Here is a 19,684-nt window from a genome sequence, read left to right as displayed (position 1 = left end):
CGAGTGCTGGGGGGAATGAAAGGCCCAGTAATGCAGATTAGAAGGCAGAGGAGACTGGATGTGGCAAAAATTTGGTTTTGGACAGGGCAGAGAATCATCGGAGAGTTAATTAGTGAAATTAATCAGGTTAGTTTTCATTAAAAGCTAAGGGGGAGGCCGAGACTTTTAATGGTGTGTATCCTTGGGAATGGCATCAATCTGAAAGGAGGAGCTTGGGAGTTGTGAGATCACTCAAAAAAATTGTGTACGCCTGGAAGTTGATTCAGTCTCTCTATCAGAAGACCAGGTATTGTTATGTCCCCTTTAACTGGTACCATTCTGCCTTGCACTGTTTTCACTTTATTGAACTAATTTGCCTAAGTGATGCCAAATCAAATATTATATGATTCTTTACATCCTTATAGATACCCAGATGTACCTATATGCACAAATAAGGATTGCAGAAATGTGACCAAAATGAATAAGTATACAATATATAGTATTAATTCCATGAATTAATAAAACAATTTGAAATCAATAGTTGACTCCACTAGCCCCTAGAGCTCCATCTAGCTCTCTTAAATCCATCCAGTGACTTGGCCTCCACTGCCCTCTGTGGCAGGGAATTCCATAAATTCACAACTCTCTGGGTGAAAAAGTTTTTTCTCAGTCTTAAATGACCTCCCCTTTATTCTAAGACTGTGGCCCCTGGTTCTGGACTTGCCCAACATTGGGAACATTTTTCCTGCATCTAGCTTGTCCAGTCCTTTTATAATTTTATATGTTTCTATAAGATCCCCCTCATCCTTCTAAACTCCAGTGAATACAAGCCTAGTCTTTTCAATCTTTCCTCATATGACAGTCCCGCCATCCCAGGGATCAATCTTGTGAACATATGCTGCACTGCCTCAGATTAATTGCTAGATATACTGGCCACCAAACACTGTCAGGTTGATCTTAAGACCTCATATCACAAAGATAGCAGGTTCACAAGTTCTAGGAGCAGAACTAGGCCATACGGCCCGTCAAGTGCCTCAAATCACAAAGCTAAACAGGTTATCGTAGAGTGAGAATTTGGCATGTCACATCTGCATATAACTTGAAATCACAAAAATGAAATATTGTAGAATTTTAAGTATTAGCGAAACAAGCAGAACTCTAATAATCTTTGCATGATAATGGAAACCAGAACTAAATACATTGCTGTAAATTTAAGATAGGGTTAACGTGAATTTACAGTGCATGCCGATGAAATTCTTGCTACTACATTTAAATATTCTCTGTTAAGTAATATTAGTACAAATTTTCACATTATATAATATCAATTGCATACATCATGGAAAAATATGCCATTTTCTAATGATCCAGAACTTGAGAACATAAATTAGGTTGATTCCGAAGTGCAGCACTGCATTGATTGAGGTGCTGATGAGATGTTAAACTGAAGCTGCAGATGGATTTTGGTATAGCCCATGACACAATTTGAAGATAATCAGGGAGTTCTCTTTAAAGAAAACAAAACACTGAAGAACTAACTGGTGAGCAGTCGTCTTACTGCTGGTTAGATTTGCCTACATAAATACAGCAAATGCATTTAAAATTTATGGCATATTCAGGTTTTAAGAGACATCTGACAGGCATGATTGAGTTATTAAATGTGCCAAGTGACTTTTATATGTCAACATAAATACTTGCATGACTTAACAATACCGCTATCATGTCATTTCAATGACGATTGATTTCAATCTTCAATATAAACACAATGCAATATATAAAGTTCACAGACGGCTGCCATACTATTAACATCAAGAGAAAATCTGTTACCACAGAGTTCCACAGAATCTGCCTCATATATCAAGTCATTTTCGGAGGCATGTATCATATCAGGGACAATATTTTACAAATTAACAGATCACAGAGATGAACATTTTAAAGATGCTTCAATCATCTAAATTATAACATTTTAAACACCCCTCATTATAGCTGTACCAATTCCATGCTCCATTGGTATGGAAGATGTGTCAAGTTTACAACATGAGATGCTTGAAAAAAAATTCAATGATTTTCAATAGTTTACAAGTAATTATTTGATAAAAATTTAACAATGATATGTACCATCAAGATAGCACTGGTGCAAGTGACAGTAATTTAGTGACTCCAGTTTAATGCTGGGAAAGCATAATAGGTACGTTCTATCATTCTGACAATTGCATAGGGTATGAAAACAGGATCATATAAACCACTACACTGCCCAAAGATTTGCCAAATTTAAATATAAATTATGCAAAATGTTTACAGATGCTGCATATTACTTATTCAAATAATGCAATAATATATTTTTATATTTCACATATTTGCAAAAATATGGTTCAAATTGGATGCAACCCCCACCCCTCGTGTCAATGCCAGCATGCGCAGCACACCAAGGAGAATCTCCTCAGAAGTAGCTGCGGTAACAAGCAAAGAAATGAAGTGACGCAAAGTCACAGAGATCTATTGGAGTGGTGTTCCAAATCAGCAGGAAGCCTCCAACTGTTCAGCAATAGTATATTTATGCATAAATTCTGTGTGGCCCTTTTAAGTTCTGCTGATTCAGAGAATTATGGGCCAATGAAAGCATGCTTCGATATGAATGATGAACAAATTATGTAAGGTAATAATAAGGGTCTCAAATTTTCCTGTTAATCTTTTCAACACTTATGTAACAGAAATCAACAAACAAAATCTTCAGGACTAACTTTCCGGAGTCGGAGCCCCTAAGGCAGTTCTTCGTTGTCTACAACCTCGCTCTGGCAGCTCCTGCGACGGCGCTGGTGCCAAACTGTAACGGCCCTGCTGTTCCTTTGGATCGATCAGCGACGTGGAGAGGGGGGACATGCTGCATGGGCAACAGCCTGTCCTCCATATAACATCGCCCAGGCTTGCATCCGACCAGGATGCATCACCCATGGTCAGTCATGACCAAAGGGGGCCTACTACTAACAACTGGTTATTAAGAATTCATTCATTGATATTGAAAACTTAAAACAAATTATTTATACAGTTAATATATAACACAGTAACTCTATTAGGATTATTTTATAGCCTGTCAGATTGAAGAATTTTGGTATTTTGCGGAATACTCTCTTAAACTTAAATGGTAATAATAAGGGTCTCAAATTTTCCTGTTAATCTTTTCAACAATTATGTAACAGAAATCAACAAACAAAATCTTCAGGACTAACTTTCAATTAAAATCAAAAATCACCCAGTCTATTTTGTGGATAACACTAAATAAACCAACCATTAAATTAACATGTGTTATTATAGTGCTTTTTATTTATAAAGACAATTTCTTCAGTCCACTATTTAATTTGAAGTATTTTATATGCCTTAACAACTGGCAGATGGGGCTCGTCATGGGGCAGTCCATTTAGGATAGGGAAAACTCCGATTAAAAACCTCCACTGCCTTGTGGCCATATCCAGTCATGGAAAAGGCTCCAGGAGTAAACCTCACGAAAATCCGGAGTCGGAGCCCCTAAGGCAGTTCTTCGTTGTCTACAACCTCGCTCTGGCAGCTCCTGCGACGGCGCTGGTGCCAAACTGTAACGGCCCTGCTGTTCCTTTGGATCGATCAGCGACGTGGAGAGGGGGGACATGCTGCATGGGCAACAGCCTGTCCTCCATATAACATCGCCCAGGCTTGCATCCGACCAGGATGCATCACCCATGGTCAGTCATGACCAAAGGGGGCCTACTGCTAACAACTGGTTATTAAGAATTCATTCATTGATATTGAAAACTTAAAACAAATTATTTATACAGTTAATATATAACACAGTAACTCTATTAGGATTATTTTATAGCCTGTCAGATTGAAGAATTTTGGTATTTTGCGGAATACTCTCTTAAACTTCTACGGGGAACATATTGACTGGTTGCATCACTGCCTGGTTCGGCAATCTGAATGACAGGAATGAAGAAGATTACACAAAGTGGTGGACACTGCCTCGTCCATTACGGGTACTGACCTCCCCACCATCGAAGGCATCTATAGACGGCTCTGCCTCAAAAAGGCAGCGAGCATCATCAAAAACCCACGCGTCCCTGGCCATGCTCTCATTTCACTCCTACCATCAGGAAGGTGGTACAGGAGACTGAAAACCATGAGCTGGTCTAGAACAGCTTCTTCCCAACAACCACCAGGCTCTTGAACATTCCAAAACACAAACTAAACTATGAACTGTGGACCGTCTTGGTTGGACAAGGACTTCCGGCTTTTTTACACGGGTATTGGAGTTATTAATTTATTGTTTTTTTAAATTTGTTATATGTTATTTATGAGTATTGTGTTACAGGCCTGTTATGCTGCTACAGGTAAGAATTTCAGTGTTCTGTTGGTGGTACGCATGACAATTAAACACTAACGACTCTTGGCTATAGAAATTTCCATCTTTGCAGAGGTCTCAAGCTGAGCCAATGTAAGATTTATTCGCTGTTTCTCAAGCACCCAGCTTTCCTCATTGTCCGCAACATGAGTGTGTACGTATGTGTGTGCGAGACAAACAACAAAGGTCTCAGCACAGATTCCTGTGGAACTCCACTGGTCACATAACTCCAGCCTAATAACATCCTTCAACCACAACCCTTCGGACTTCTATGAGTAATCCAGTTCCAAATCCAAATGACCAAGTCACTGTGGATTCCATGTACTTTGAATAAATGAATAAGTTTATTGGCCAAGTATTCACATACAAGGAATTTTCCATGGTGCTCTGCCCGCAAGTGACAACGTGACATACAGTGACAGTTAGTAATGACACATAAAACATTAAACATTAATAATAAAAAATTATCAATTAACAGCAAGGAACAGTATACCGTGGCAGCAATCGTCGGCTCCAGCAAGCACAGAAGCAGCTATACTGCAAGCAGCTACACTGCTGATCTTCTGGATCAGCCTTCGATGAGGGACATTGTTAAATACCTTTCTAAAACTCATTGATCATCACCACCATTTCTCAAAAAGCTCAAGTGCGTAAGTTACACCCACTGCTTTGTTAAAATATATAAATGGAGAAGATTAGCTATTGGATTTGTAGCTTCAAACTTCTATCCATTTTCTCCTGCAATGGGTTTTTATGGATACACTTCAGCTATTTATGCTTTAATTGCATTCATTCCTGCCCTTGGTGCACTTTAAAGTTTTTGCCTTACAGCGCCTACAGAGCCAGAGACCTAGGTTCAATCCTGGCTACGGGTGCTTGTCGATACGGAGTTTCTACATTCTCCCCGTGACCTGTGTGGGTTTTCTCCGAGAACTTTGGTTTCCTCCCACATTTCAAAGACGTACAGGTTTGTAGGTTAATTGGCTTGGTATAAATGGAAAAGAATGGTCCCTAGTGTAGGATAGTGTCAATGTGCGGAGATCGCTGGTTGGTGTAGACTCGGTGGTCCGAAGGGCCTGTTTTCGTGCTGTACCTCTAAACTAAACTAAAATTCTGTATTTTGGAAATAACAATGAAAAGGAACATCTCATAGACAAACCACAGCCCATGATTAACAGATTTACTCAGTGTCCCCTATTTGTTCACAACACATCAGCTTTTTCTCCAGATTTTCAATAATGATACCTTTAATATTAGTTTCATTATTTTTATTCTTTAAAAAAACTCAGTGATGACTTAGAAGGTGCTGTGTATTACCATTTGAGTAATGCGCTCATATCTCATTTATTAGAGCATGTTACTTGTGTAAAGACTTGGAGATAACAAATATTAAAAATGTTTCCTTGTTTCTATTAACTATCTACACATTAGTGTGTTTCCAAATGGTCAAATTAAACTTTCTTTAGGAAGTAGAAAGAAATAACTGCAAATGCTGGTTTATACCAAAGATAGACATAAAGTGCCAGAGTAACTCAGTGGGTCAGGCAGCATCTCTGGAGAAAAGTTATATTTCGGGTTGGGACCCTTCTTCAGACTGAAAGTAGGGGGTGGGGGGGTTGAGGGTGGAGGCGAAAAGACCAGGACCAATCAGGCTGGTCTTTTCTCACTTCCAGCTCTTCACCTCGCCTCCCCCCACCCACTACTTTCAGTCTGAAAGACTTCAGTCATTTTTTTCCAGAGATGCTGCCTATTAAACATTCTTTCCAAATTATAAAATGATTTATATGGCTAAATAATTCCATGTATGTCACATGGTGATAAAGAGGGTAGAGTGAAATAACGTTAAATTATTTCACTGTCATGTAATACACAATATTAAATCTCACATTGTGTTAGGAGTCACATCAAACGTAAATTGCAATGATTAAATTAACATTTAATAGAACTTGCTTGCCCAAGCTAGTCAAGCCAATGTTTATGCATCAAATGAACCTCCTCCCACACTATGCGCTCATATTAGCAATACATTCCACAATTTTTTTCCCTTTTATGCTTATTTAGCTTCCCTTCAATTCATCTACACTGTCACACAGAACTATTACTTGAAGCCAGTGGTGAATTCTACATTCTAAGCAATGTCTGGATGAAGAAATGTGTTCTTTCTGGAATACATCTTGAGAAAAATGTTTGAGAGACTACAAAGAGAACACATTTTATTGCATTTCACTGTTATCTTTACCAATGATTATGCATAAACTATGCAGAACAGCATTAGGAAAATTGAGAATGAGAAGCATAGATTAGATTAGATTTGTTTATTGCCATATAAACTAGGGTGAAATGAAATTCCTTGTTCACATGAAGCTCACAGAGTAAATATTATACATACAGAAATTATAAATATAATAAATATAACAACTACTTCAAAACACCCGAATGGTACAAGACTGCAAAATATGGGTCGTGCAAAAGAATATTAAAGTACAATAAAGGAATAACTAAATGAGGTAGTCAAGAGGAACAATACATATCAGCATCTAGGGTAAGGGAATTTTACAATGGTGATTGGTCCACAAGTCAGATTTCAGTGGGGAAGCTATTCTTAGATATGGACGTCCAAGCTTTCAAGCTCCTGTATTTTCTCCCAGAAAGTAAAAGGTCAGGACAGCAGGCATCCATGCCAACACTTCTAGTCTTCCTGATGCAAACCTCCATGAGGATGGACTGGATAGGAGGAAGTGACGAGCCTGTGATGGACTAGGCTACGCTCATCACTCTCTGCAAGTTAAAGTGGTCTAAAGCAGAACAGTTACCATATTGTGCTGAGATGCATCCCATTGGATTACTTTCTACAGTGCATGTATAGAAATTGGAGAGAATCCTCAAAGATATGCCAAATCTCCTCGGGTGCCGAACAAAGTAAATACATTGATCGCTTTCTTGATCACTGTATCAGTGTGAAGGGATAAGATTAGGTTACTGATGATATGGAGGCTGAGGAACTTGAAATTATCGACCATATCTATAGCAGTTCCGTTGATGAGGATAGGGTCGTATTTACCCCCTTGCTTCCAAGGATTAACAATTAATTATTTCATCTTGCTAACATAACGTTAGCAAGATGTAAGGTAGCTAGTAAGGTCAATAGCTAGCAAGGCCAGCTATTGACCTTACATCATTACACTAGGTTTGCAATCTCTTTGATACATTAGTCTGTTGATATATCAATCTACTGGTTAATTTGTCCAGTTATTGATTCTGGGCGATGTGACTAGTATCGTGGGGTTAAGGGAAATAAAATCAACACAAGTCCACATTATTTAACGACTAGCAAATTAGACAAAACAGTTTTAATTCTAGTTATCCTGTCACGTTGAACCGTGAGGAGTTTACTCTTCACATTTTATATCATAATTTCAAAATGTGTCCTGGTTTAATAACAGATCTATTCAGCTGACACATTTAAATAGATCACCAGTTATTTATTTCTAAGTTCTACCTATATTGCCACACTGGACATCTCCTCTCTTGTATCATTCACCCTAATCAATAGTGCAATCGTTCACTCTAATCAATTGCCGACCCCTGCTCTAACAACCTATATCTAGGTAAGGCAACTACAACACCAGGATTGAAAGCTGCACTATAAATTCACAATCAGATCAGGAGTTCACACAACTACTTTACCTCTGATTAACAAAAGTTACATGTGACATTAAGTCTTCCTTAAAGATCAGTACTATTTCTAAAGATCAGAAGAAATAAAGCAGTTTTAAAATGTTGTTATTTTCATTCACTTATTTTTTCAACATTTTCAAAATATTCTCTTATATCCTTGACATAACTATTTCTACATTGTCCAAGTGCCTATTTATCAGAAAATTGTGGTTGAACCTATTTAATATCAACAGAAATCAATTTAATATCAACAGAAATCACCCGGGACTCTGCACTGCAGATTTGCAGATACATATTATAATCAAAGAGTTTAGAATTCATAAGTTTTATAGATCTAAATACTTGATTCAATTAAAAAAATGACTGTTACTCAGAAAACTTTTATTGTTTTAGAGCAGCCATATCCTGGCAATTTACTGTAGGTTATCATCTGTTTGATTTCTGCTAATTATGCAAAAACTTGAAACTGGCATATACTATTTTGGTTGCATAGTCTGTCAATATTTCATGTCATAGGAGTAGAATTAAACCATTCAGCCCATTGAGTCTACTCTGTCATCCATTCATGGCCGATCTATCTTTCCCTCTAAACCCCATTCTCCTGCTTTCTCCCCGTTATATTTGACACCCTTACTAATCGAGTACCTGTCAATCTCTACTTTAAAGACACCCAATGACTTGGCATCCACTGCTGTCGGTGGCAATGAATTCCACAGATTCACCACACTCTGACGCAAGAATTCCAACAGATTTGGCAAGCAAGATCTCTCCTTCAGAAAACCATATTTGCTGTGATAAATGTTATCAGAGTAAAAAAAAAGTATTCAAAAAGAAGAGTATAAAAAAAAAAGATATGTGGAACTGATATTAAAGCTCCAAAAATCATAACCTCAAGCAGTAAACCATGTACTGACCCTCCTAAAGAAATAGCCTAGTATTGAATTAACAGAAGAAATTGATCAAAAATCAATTTCAAACCTATCAACAATTTTTGTAAATTATGAATCTGAATGAGTGCATCAGCAAAACAAAAAGCAATAATTTAAATTTCTGCATTCCATGAAATCACAGGGCATGTACATTATTTATATTACATAAGGTATGATCCAATCAGCAAACTCAGTATTTCAGGTGGAGATTTTTGACATTAGCATTAGAAATTATATATAAAAGTAAAACATTGAACTTATTTTTAACTTTTAGTACAATCAGATCACAAACATATCTCTCCAGATGTAAACATTCTGACAGGACAAAATGACGAGAAGAAAAAGTAAAAAAAAATCTGTGCAAAATAGCTTTCAGGTTGGAGGAGGAAAGTTTAATGGAAATGTGTGGATGCCTGGAAAGCAGATGCTGGGGTGGTGGCGGAAGCAGACACGATAATGATATTTAAAGGGTGCTCATATGCATGCAGTGAGTGAAGGAATATGGAACATGTGCAGACAGTTGGGGTCAGTCTATCCTAGCTTCATTGTCGGCATAGACTTTGTGGCCTTGTACTTGTGCCTTACTTTTTGCTGTTATCAAATTATACCAAATTCATTCACAACCTAGATGTCTTTCAAAATGATATGCAGATAATCACTTCCCAAATATTCAGATGGCATTTTCTAAACTTCTTGATTGACACATGAACATTTGAGCATTGATCAACAAGTTTTTAAAAAATCAATGCTTTCTAATCATTGCATCAATATCAAAACAGCACAGTATTGATACGGATATTGAACTTTAAAAAATTGCACAAAAGCAACAGTTCATGATTACAAAAAGAGCTGATGCAAAAGTTGGTCATTTATTATTGCAATGATCATGTAGGATCATCAATAATTTAAAAATCAATAAAAATATTGCTGCATGACAATCCTCATAAAAATGCAAGTAAATACCAAGGCACACTAATACTGACCAAGAACAAAAGTTAATTCTGAATAAAATCTGAAATATAAACAAATATCACACAATTGGATCACAGCCAAATGCAACGTTTCTTGAAATAATTGCAAATTGGGTGTTTTTTTTAACTCTCACAGAAAAGCCTGAGCTGAACAAACCATGTGAAAAATCACTACTGCTGATATGACCAGCATCAAATGTACCAATGGCAACGTGTCTAAAGTCCATGCCGCAATCCTAAAATAGCTCAGGTCTACCTTATCCTTAACATCTATCCAATACCTTGGAACTGCGTAATGAACAAAAAAAAAAATCCCAGAGGAAGCCATCTACAAAAAGCACATATTTTCCCTTATACACATATCACAATACATCCATTAGTTCTTACCTGCAGTTTGGCGGAGGATCAAGTGTAATCTCTGCAAGTTCTTTCTGAATCCTATATGGAGGCACAAAATGATAATCTGTTCAATAGAAATATATAATTTCCCCCAACTCCATGTTAACAAAGCAATGATCTCAAATTTTCACCATGTAATCCTATCATTTTTCTTACACTCATCAAGTAACGTGGGTCTAGAATTTTGGTGATACAGCGCAATGCATATTCTTGCCACATAATTGTCATGAAGACATGTTCTTGAAGAAAATTGGGGGCTTGGAAATTGTGGTTGAACCTATTTAATATCAACAGAAATCACCCCGGACTCCGCACTGCAGATTCGCAGATACATATTATAATCAAAGCGTTTAGAATTCATAAGTTTTATAGATCTAAATACTTGGTTCAATAAAAAAAATTACTGTTAGAAAACAATTTTTTTGTTTTAGAGCAGCCATGTCCTGGCAATTTACTGTAGGTTATCATCTGTTTGATTTCTGCTAATTATGTAAAAACTTGAAACTGGCATATACTATTTTGGTTGCATAATCCGGCAAAATTTCATGTCATAGGAGCAGAATTAAACCATTCAGCCCATTGAGTCTACTCTGTCATTCACTCATGGCCGATCTATCTTTATCTCTCAACCCCATTCTCCTGCCTTCTCCCCGTTATATTTGACACCCTTATACCCCTGTCCCACTTAGGAAACTGAACGGAAACCTCTGGAGACTTTGCGCCCCACCCAAGGTTTCCGCGCGGTTCCCAGAGGTTGCAGGTGGTTGCCGGAGGTTGCAGGTAGTGGAAGCAGGTAGGGAGACTGACAAAAACCTCTGGGAACCTCTGGGAACCGCACGGAAACCTTGGGTGGGGCTCAAAGTCTCCAGAGGTTTCCATTCAGGTTTCCTAAGTGGGACAGGGGCATAAAGATGAGTTTTAAGTCTCGACTTAAATGAGTCGATGGAGGGGGCAGTTCTGATGGGAAGAGGGGTGCTAAGGTAGTGATATTGGTATTACCATAGAGCCATATTTAAAAAAAGCAACAAGACACACATCTACATAAAAGTTAACATAAACATCCACCACAGCAGATTCCCCACATTCCTCACTGTGATGGAAGGCAATAAAGCCTAATCTTCTTCCCTCATTTTCTCCCGCAGTCGGGGCAGTCGAACCACCCGCAGTCAGGGCAATCGAAGATCATGCAGCCGGCGGTCAAAGCCCCCGTGTCAGGGTGATCGAAGCTCTTGCGGCTTGGAGCTCCTGAAGTCTAACCAGGGGCAGTGAGCTTCACGATGTTAAAGCCCGCAGGCTCCTGCGGTTGGAGCTCCAAGGTCGATCCCTGGCAAAGGGATCGCGAGCTCCACGATGGTAAGTCTCGCAGGCTCCCACGGTTGGTGCTCCTGGTCGATCTCCAGCAACACCACGATGTTAGGCCACAGTGTGGACGGAGATACGATATCACATCTCCGTTGAGGTAAGAGATTAAAAAATGGGTTTCCCCCAACCCATTCCATAAAACAAGCTAAAGAACACTAAAACATACATTTAACACATGCTAGCCCAAGTGCGGACCGTTGGGCCCGTTCCCCCAACGCAATATTCCACCACTCACCCATAGCCCAGAACTGCACAGGCGCGACTGACGGTTTTAAAGTTTAAAATGGCAATAACATAAAATATAAGATCAACGTGAATGCATCTCACTCTCCCTCTTCAGTCCTCTATTCCCCTCCTCCATTAACCTCCCTCTCCCCACCCTCCACCAACCCTCCTCTGCTTCCTCCTCACGCCCTCCCTCCCATCCTCTCTCTTCCCCCTCCCCTATTACCTCGCCAATCCTCTTCCTACCTCTACCCTCCCCCATTCCCCTCCACCCTCACTCTCCCTCCTCACCTCCCCCACTTTCCCCTCCCTACCCTTCCTCTCCCTCTTCCGGAAGTGGCGGCGCTGTTAACAGCTGCGGCTCGCCTGCAGTCCGTCTGTTTTTACTTTTTTTGTTGTTTTCTTTTGTCCTGTTTTAGTTACATTTTAGTTTATTAGGTTGTGTATATGTGTGTGGGGGGTCAAACATGTTTTTTTGTCTCTTCCTTCGGGGGAATGCGACTTCTTGTCGTATCCCACTTCTCTGCCTCCGTCTGCGCTGAGGCCTAATGGCGGAGCTGGCGGCCTCCAACTGCGACCGACCTCGAGGCTCCGGAGGCAGAACCAGCCAGGATTTACCAACGCGAGGCTGGCCGAATTCGGGCTGCGGCGGCGGTGGCCCGGCTTCGGGGCTGCGGCGACGTTCCGGCATTGGCGACCTGAATTCGGGGCTCGGTCGCGTTCCCAGTGGACGACATGGTCGGGAGCTTGCAGGTCACAGGTTGGTGACCTGTTTTTTCAGAGCTCCCACAACTACAGCTGCGTCCGCTGGACTGGAGGGCGGCAGCTTCGACCACCCCAGGCCACGGAGCTTGAACCGGCCCGTTCGCGGAGCACGGTTGAGCCGCGGGACTTACTTACCATCATCCGGCGGGGTCACAGCAACGGAAGCCTGGATCGCCTCAGCGCAGAGGGAGAACAAGGAGGGAAGAGACAGAGACCATCACAGAGACCATCACAGTGAGGAGGTGCCTGGTGAACTCACTGTGGTGGATGTTAATTTGTGTTTACTGTATGTTTTGTTATTTATTATTATATGTATGACTGCAGTTAACAAAATTTCTTTCAGACCGAAAGGTCTGAATGACAATAAAGGAATCTAGTCTAATATAATCAATCTCCCCAGCCTCCCTCCCCAGGATTTTGATGTAAACCACCATCGGCCCCATATGCTCCACCACGTTGGAGATGAAGTTGTAGTTGAAGTGGGGGTTATCGGGCGGGACGGGCTGAGCAGCATGGAGCTGCGGGAGTGGGAGGGAGAGACCGAGGCTGCGGCCTAGTCCTTGCCTCGGGTCCCACTCCTCTCCCTCGGAGCAGCAGCCCCCGGACCCCGCACCGGCTCGAGCCCCAGCCCAGAGCGCGGAGCCGTGCTCAGGGCCCAGTCCGTGTCTGTGTCCGCTCCCCAGCACCCAAAGCCTGGGCCCGGCTACAGCCTCGGGGCTTGCCCCACTCCAAGCCTCTTCACCTTCCCACTTCTTTCACATCTCCCCACTCCCTCCCTCTCCTTTCCCCTACCCTCAGTCACTATTTGGGATTCAATTGTGATGTCGAATGCTGCTGACGGACAGGGCAAGTGGAAAAGTGGTTTGAAAAGTGTTTTTTGTAAAGTTTAAAATGTCAATAACGTAAAATATAACATCAATCCAAACAAAACTTGTTTCATTTACATCCCAGGGCAATGCGAGTAAGTTGGGCCAAAAATTGTAGCGCTATCGTGTACCATTTTGGTGAGGTTTTGGGATATCACGTCCATGCACGCATACAAACAAACAAGAATATACCAGACTAAGTGCAGACCCATTGGGTATGCTCCCCCAACGCAATATTCCACCACTCACCCGTTCCCCCAACGCAACCTCACACACTCCATATACACGTGCAAACATTTTTAAACACCTGTTTTCGCTTTTTTATTAAAGACAATACACAATAGGTGCAGGAGTAGGCCATTTGGCCCTTCGAGCCAGCACCGCCATTCAATGTGATCATGTGTGCAAATTGTAGTGGGTCCAGGTTCTTGATCTAGTAAGAGTTGAGGTGTGCCTCAATTCCATATCCAATCTCTCACAGCACTTCATTGCCATGGACATTAGTTCCATCGGTAGGTAGTCACTGAGGCATGTCACGTTAGATACAAGATACATTTATTTGTCACATGTGCCAGTTGGCACAGTGAAATGTGATCACCATACAGCCATACAATAAAAATAAAGAACACAACACACGATAGAGTTCAACATAAAACATCGCCACCCAGCAGAATCAAAAGTTTCCCACTGGGAGGGAAGGCACCAAAGTCAGTCATCTTCCTCTAATGTTCTTGATGTTCACCCGTGGTCAGGGCCTCCCCGAGCCCTCCGGAGTCGCCGCTCCGGGCGGCCCGATGTTCAGGCCCGCTCGCCGGGGTGATGGAAGTCCGACGTCGGGACTGGAGGACCTCCTCAGCGGCCTGGACATCCGAGTCGGGCACCTCCTACCGGAGTCCGCGGCTCCCAAAGTCCGCAGGCCACGCTTGGCTGAGATGCAACGCTGGCGGGCCCTCGGGAAAGGGCCCCAGGACCGCGATGTTGTTCAGCGCCGCCCGCGCTGGAAGCTCTCCCAAACCACAGCTCAGCGATGTTGGAGCAGCGGCCCAACGCTCCGGAGCTCCAAACGGCGAACCAGGTAGGCATCGCCTGCCCCGCGGTGAATCCAGCGCTGCGCCGCCGCTGTTGAAGCTCTGGTCCAGACCCCGGTCCCCGGCAGGAAAGGCCGTGCCTATCCAGTAGGCCGCGAGGGAGGGGGGGGGGCGAGGACGCGACTCGGAGAATAGTCGCGTCCCCGTCAGGAAGCGACTGGTAGACCGTTTCCCCCTTACCCTACCCCCCTCCCCCACATAGAAAAGTTAAATATTCCCCAAAACAAACTTTAAACTGACTAAAAATTTAAAAAAAGATTGAAAAACAAACGGACTGTAGGCAGAGGCTGCCTTCAATGCGGTGCCCCTAGTGGCGAATATAGTTACCCTTCTTAGGGTACTGATGTCCTTTTAAAGTAGGTAGGAACCTCAGACCTCAGTAATGAGAGGTTGAAATTTTCCGCAAATATTCCAGACAATTGGTCCACGTAGGTTTTGATAACGCGACCAGGTAATCCATCAGGTGCAGACGCTTTCCGAGCGGTCACTCTCATGAAGAATCTTCTGTCATTGGCCTAGGTGACTGAGATCACAATGCCATCGGAAGCTATGGGGACCAGGGAAGGCGCATCCATGTTCTCATTTTCGAAGCACGAGTAAAACGCATTGAGCTCACCTGGGAGTGATGCCTCGCTGTCACTTGAGCTGCCACTTGGTTTCACCTTGTAGGAAGAGATGGCTTTCAAGCCCTGCCACAGCTAAAACTCTATCCTACGAGCTTCATATAGAAAGTTAGAAAAATAGGTGCACGAGTAGGCTATGCGGCCCTTTGAGCCAGTACCGCCATTCAATATGATCATGGCTGAGTAAGACATAAGTCTTATGAGCAAGGTACACAAAATTGCTGGAGGAACTCAGCGGGTGCAGCAGCATCTATGGAGCGAAGGAAATAGGCGACGTTTCGGGCCGAAACCCTTCTTCAGACTGATGGGGGGTGGGGAAAGAAAGAAGGAAAAAGGGAGGAGGAGGAGCCCGAGGGCGGGCGGATGGGAGGGTGGGAGGAGACAGCTAGAGGGTGAAGGAAGGGGAGGGGACAGCACAGGCTAGCCAAATTGGGGGAATTCAATGTTGATGCCATAAGGACGCAAGGACCCCAGACGGAATATGAGGTGCTGTTCCTCCAATTTCCGCTGTTGCTCACTCTGGCAATGGAGGAGACCCAGGACAAAGAGGTCGGATTGGGAATGGGAGGGGGAGTTGAAGTGCTGAGCCACCGGGAGGTCAGGTAGGTTAAGGCGGACTGAGCGGAGGTGTTCGGCGAAACGGTCACCCAACCTACGCTTGGTCTCACCGATGTAAATTAGCTGACATCTAGAGCAGCGGATGCAGTAGATGAGGTTGGAGGAGATACAGGTGAACCTTTGTCGCACCTGGAACGACTGCTTGGGACCTTGAATGGAGTCGAGGGGGGAGGTGAAGGGACAGGTGTTGCATTTCTTGCGGTTGCAACGGAAAGTGCCCGGGGAGGGGGTGGTGCGGGAGGGAAGGGAAGAATTGACGAGGGAGTTGCGGAGGGAGCGGTCTTTGCGGAAGGCAGACATGGGGGGAGATGGGAAGATGTGGCGAGTGGTGGGGTCACGTTGGAGGTGGCGGAAATGGCGGAGGATTATGTGTTGTATTTGCCGGCTGGTGGGGTGAAAGGTGAGGACCAGAGGGACTCTGCCCTTGTTGCGTGTGCGGGGATGGGGAGAGAGAGCAGTGTTACGGGGTATGAGCAAGGCATTTTGTTGCACACTGGTGTATATAACAATCTGAACCTAACAGTGGGGAAAAACTTGCAGACAAAGTCACACCTGGAATGAAATCCTATGGGCGTGGATACAGTGCCACAAAATTGTTACTGTCATAACATATGTTTGTTAATGTCATAACATATGTTAGTTAATGTTAATGAGCACATCAAGTCCCACCTCCCAAAAAATGCATCACCAGCTACACAAATTTCACCCCCTCACTCACCTTCCAATAATCTTTATAAACCACAACTCATATTTAACATTCAATAACTTCACAATGCTTACACACTTATTATAATGCTATGCGTTCCACCCACACAGTTTGCACACATTACCAGTTATGTAACCTCAGCAGGCACATTAGCTATGCATGCTACAAGAGACTTGCTACATGTTTAATTAATTCTTGGCTCAGACAATGCACAACAAACAGGCTAGCAGGTACCAAATAGAGGTTTCTTATGGCTGGGTTATCTGCACGACTCGGTGGTTGACATAGGTGTGGCTGAGATAATTGAAGAAGATTATATTCTTATATGAAATTCAGCTTCTCACATTTTATTTAACACTCGTTCCACAATTTTACTCTGACTTACAGTTGGTGTAATTAACTAAGATGTGATACAAATGTGCACAACAAATTCAAAAATAAAATCAGCAGATAAATGGAACCCAAATAAGTAAAAGTGATTACCATGAATTACTATTGGTCTTTATAACTGTGTTACACTTGGTTCATTAACTCACTTAGACAATCCAAATACATTTCATTGTTGATAACAGCATAACAGACAGCAGCAATAATTCAGGTTAATTGCAGGAGGTGAAGTACTATTTATGTATTTATGTTTAGTATTACTGTGCTAGTGTATTCTCAATGGGTAGCAGGTACACTGTATGCAAGTGTGAATTTTGTGGAATTGTTACAATTCAGTTAAAGTAGGTTAGTACTGTATTGCCCAATTGCTATATTTGTTTTTTTCTAAATACAAAATAGCAAGGCATCTCCTTCCATGCTAATTAAGTAAAACAGCTCCAGATATATTCTACCTTCTCTGAAAAATGATATATTAGCATAAATACTTTGCAAACCTTTTAATAGAATGGAAAATTGCTCTCACCACCTTTAGAGTTTTGCTCCATTTGGCAAACAAAATGCACTACACATTCCGTCAAGTCAAGTTTATTTGTCACATACACATACGAGATGTGCAGTGAAATGAAAAGTGCAATGCTTGCGGATTGTGCAAAAAAACTACAAAACAGAATGGAACAGAATCACATATTCACATATTACATATTTGTGGGAGGGAAAAAAAGAAAAAACAGCAATTTAAAAAAGACACCACACAACAGTAAAGGGCCTGTCCCACTTACGTGTCCTTGGCACGCAAATTACGCGACCTCGTAGTCTCGTTGAGGCGCACGGGAATCGTATGGCAGGTCCCACTGAGATGCGCAGAGGGGTATGTAGTTGTGCGCGACATCGCGAAGAGGAATGGATTAAGTTTCGGGTCAAGACCCTTCTTTCAGACTGAAGAAGGGTCTCGACCCGAAACATCACCCATTGCTTCTCTCCAGAGATGCTGCCGGTCCCGCTGACTTCCTCCGGCATTTTGTGTCCATCTTCAAATGACGTCACACACTCCAGACGGCTGTGCGTACGCATGAAATCGCGCGGGACCGTCGCGGCTCAACGTGACCACGAGGTCACGTAATTTGCGTGCCAAGGACACGCAAGTGGGACAGGCCCTTAAATTGGTGCAGTAAAGTTAGTCCCTGGTGAGATAGTTTACAGTCCTAATGGCCTCTGGGAAGAAATTCCTTCTCATCCTCTCCGTTTTCACAGCATGGCAACGGAGGTGTTTGCCTGACCGTTGCAGCTGGAACTGTCTGTTGCTGGGGTGGAAGGGGTCTCCCATGATCTTGTTGGCTCTGGAGTTGCACCTTCTGATGTATAGTTCCTGCAGGGGGGCGAGTGTAATTCCCATAGTGTGTTCGGCTGAACGCACTACTCTCTGCAGAGCCTTCTTGTCCTGGGCAGAACAGTTCCCAAACCGAATTGTGATGTTTCTGGCCAAGATGCTTTCCACAGCCGCTGAGTAGAAGCACTGGAGGATCCACAGAGACACTCTGAATTTCCACAATTGCCTGAGGTGGTAAAGGCGCCATGCCTTACTCACCAGTGCTGCTGCGTGTGATGTCCATGTCAGATCCTCAGCGATGTAGACTCCCAGGTATTTAAATTAGTTCACCCTATCCACAGTATCCCCATTTATCTTCAATGGTGTGTACGTCCTCGGATGTTGTGCCCTCCTAAAGTCCACGATCAGCTCCTTAATTTCTTTGACATTCAAGAGGAGGCTGTTGTCCTGACACCAGAGTGCCAGATCAGCCATCTCCTCCCGGTAGGCCTTCTCATCGTTATCGGAGATCAGGCCCACCTCCACAGTGTCATCAGCAAACTAGATTATAGAGTTGGAGCTGAACCTAGCCACACAGTCATGTGTGTACAGGGAGTACAGTAGGGGGCTGCGGACGCAGCCTTGGGGGATCCTGTGCTCAGGGTGAGGGACTTCAATGTATTTCCTCCCATCTTGACTACCTGGGGCCTGGCGGTGAGAAAGTCCAGGACCCAGGCGGGTTTTGAGCCCCAATTCCAGCAGCTTCTCAGCAGGTCTGGTGGGGACTATCGTGTTGAAGGCTGAACTGAAGTCTATGAACAGCATCCTCACATAGCCCCCCTTCTGAGTGTCAAGGTGAGAGAGAGCGGTGTGCATAACCTGGGAGACCGCATCGTCCGTGAATCTGTTCGGACGGTATGCAAATTGTAGCGGGTCCATGTTGCGAGGGAGGAAGGTGCAGATGTGTTTCTTGACCAGCCTCTCAAAGCATTTCATGACTACCGAGGTGAGGGCCACCGGACGGTAGTCATTCAGACAAGCTGGGGAGGCATTTTCTGGTACAGGTACAATGATGGATCTTTTGAAGCAGGCAGGGACCATGGACTTGGCCAGGGAGAGGTTGAATATTGTAGTGAGCACTGGAGCTAGCTGCGTAGCACAAGACTAAAGTACTCGCCCCGAGATGCCATCTGGGCCTACAGCATTCCTCGTGTTCACCCGTGTCAGAGCCCTCCTCACGTCATGCTCGGACAACGAGAATGTGTGCCCAGCGATGGACCTCCCTTCAGCTTCGATAGCCAGCCCGCTGGCGGTGTTGCCGATAGCCGGCAGACCTGGGGTGATGTTGCCCGTCTCGAAATGAGCGTAGAAGGAGTTCAGGTCATCAGCTAGGGAGGTGCCGGCACTTCCGGT

General features: G+C 43.2%; 1 protein-coding gene across 3 annotated transcripts in view; it reads right to left on the bottom strand.

Annotated features, from left to right (window-relative positions):
• Positions 1-19,684, bottom strand: part of LOC116989455 (ubiquitin-conjugating enzyme E2 E2) — a 143,534-nt gene that overhangs the window by 104,148 nt on the left and 19,702 nt on the right. For all 3 annotated transcript variants that reach the window (XM_033046835.1, XM_033046850.1, XM_033046842.1), the window contains exon 3: positions 10,314-10,364. In XM_033046835.1, coding sequence (XP_032902726.1) covers positions 10,314-10,364 — 51 coding nt within the window. The remainder of the gene's footprint in view (positions 1-10,313; positions 10,365-19,684) is intronic.

This window comes from Amblyraja radiata, chromosome 2 (genome assembly GCF_010909765.2).
Source record: "Amblyraja radiata isolate CabotCenter1 chromosome 2, sAmbRad1.1.pri, whole genome shotgun sequence".
Classification (NCBI taxonomy): Eukaryota; Metazoa; Chordata; class Chondrichthyes; order Rajiformes; family Rajidae; genus Amblyraja; species Amblyraja radiata.
This window is presented reverse-complemented; position numbering and strand designations above follow the sequence as displayed.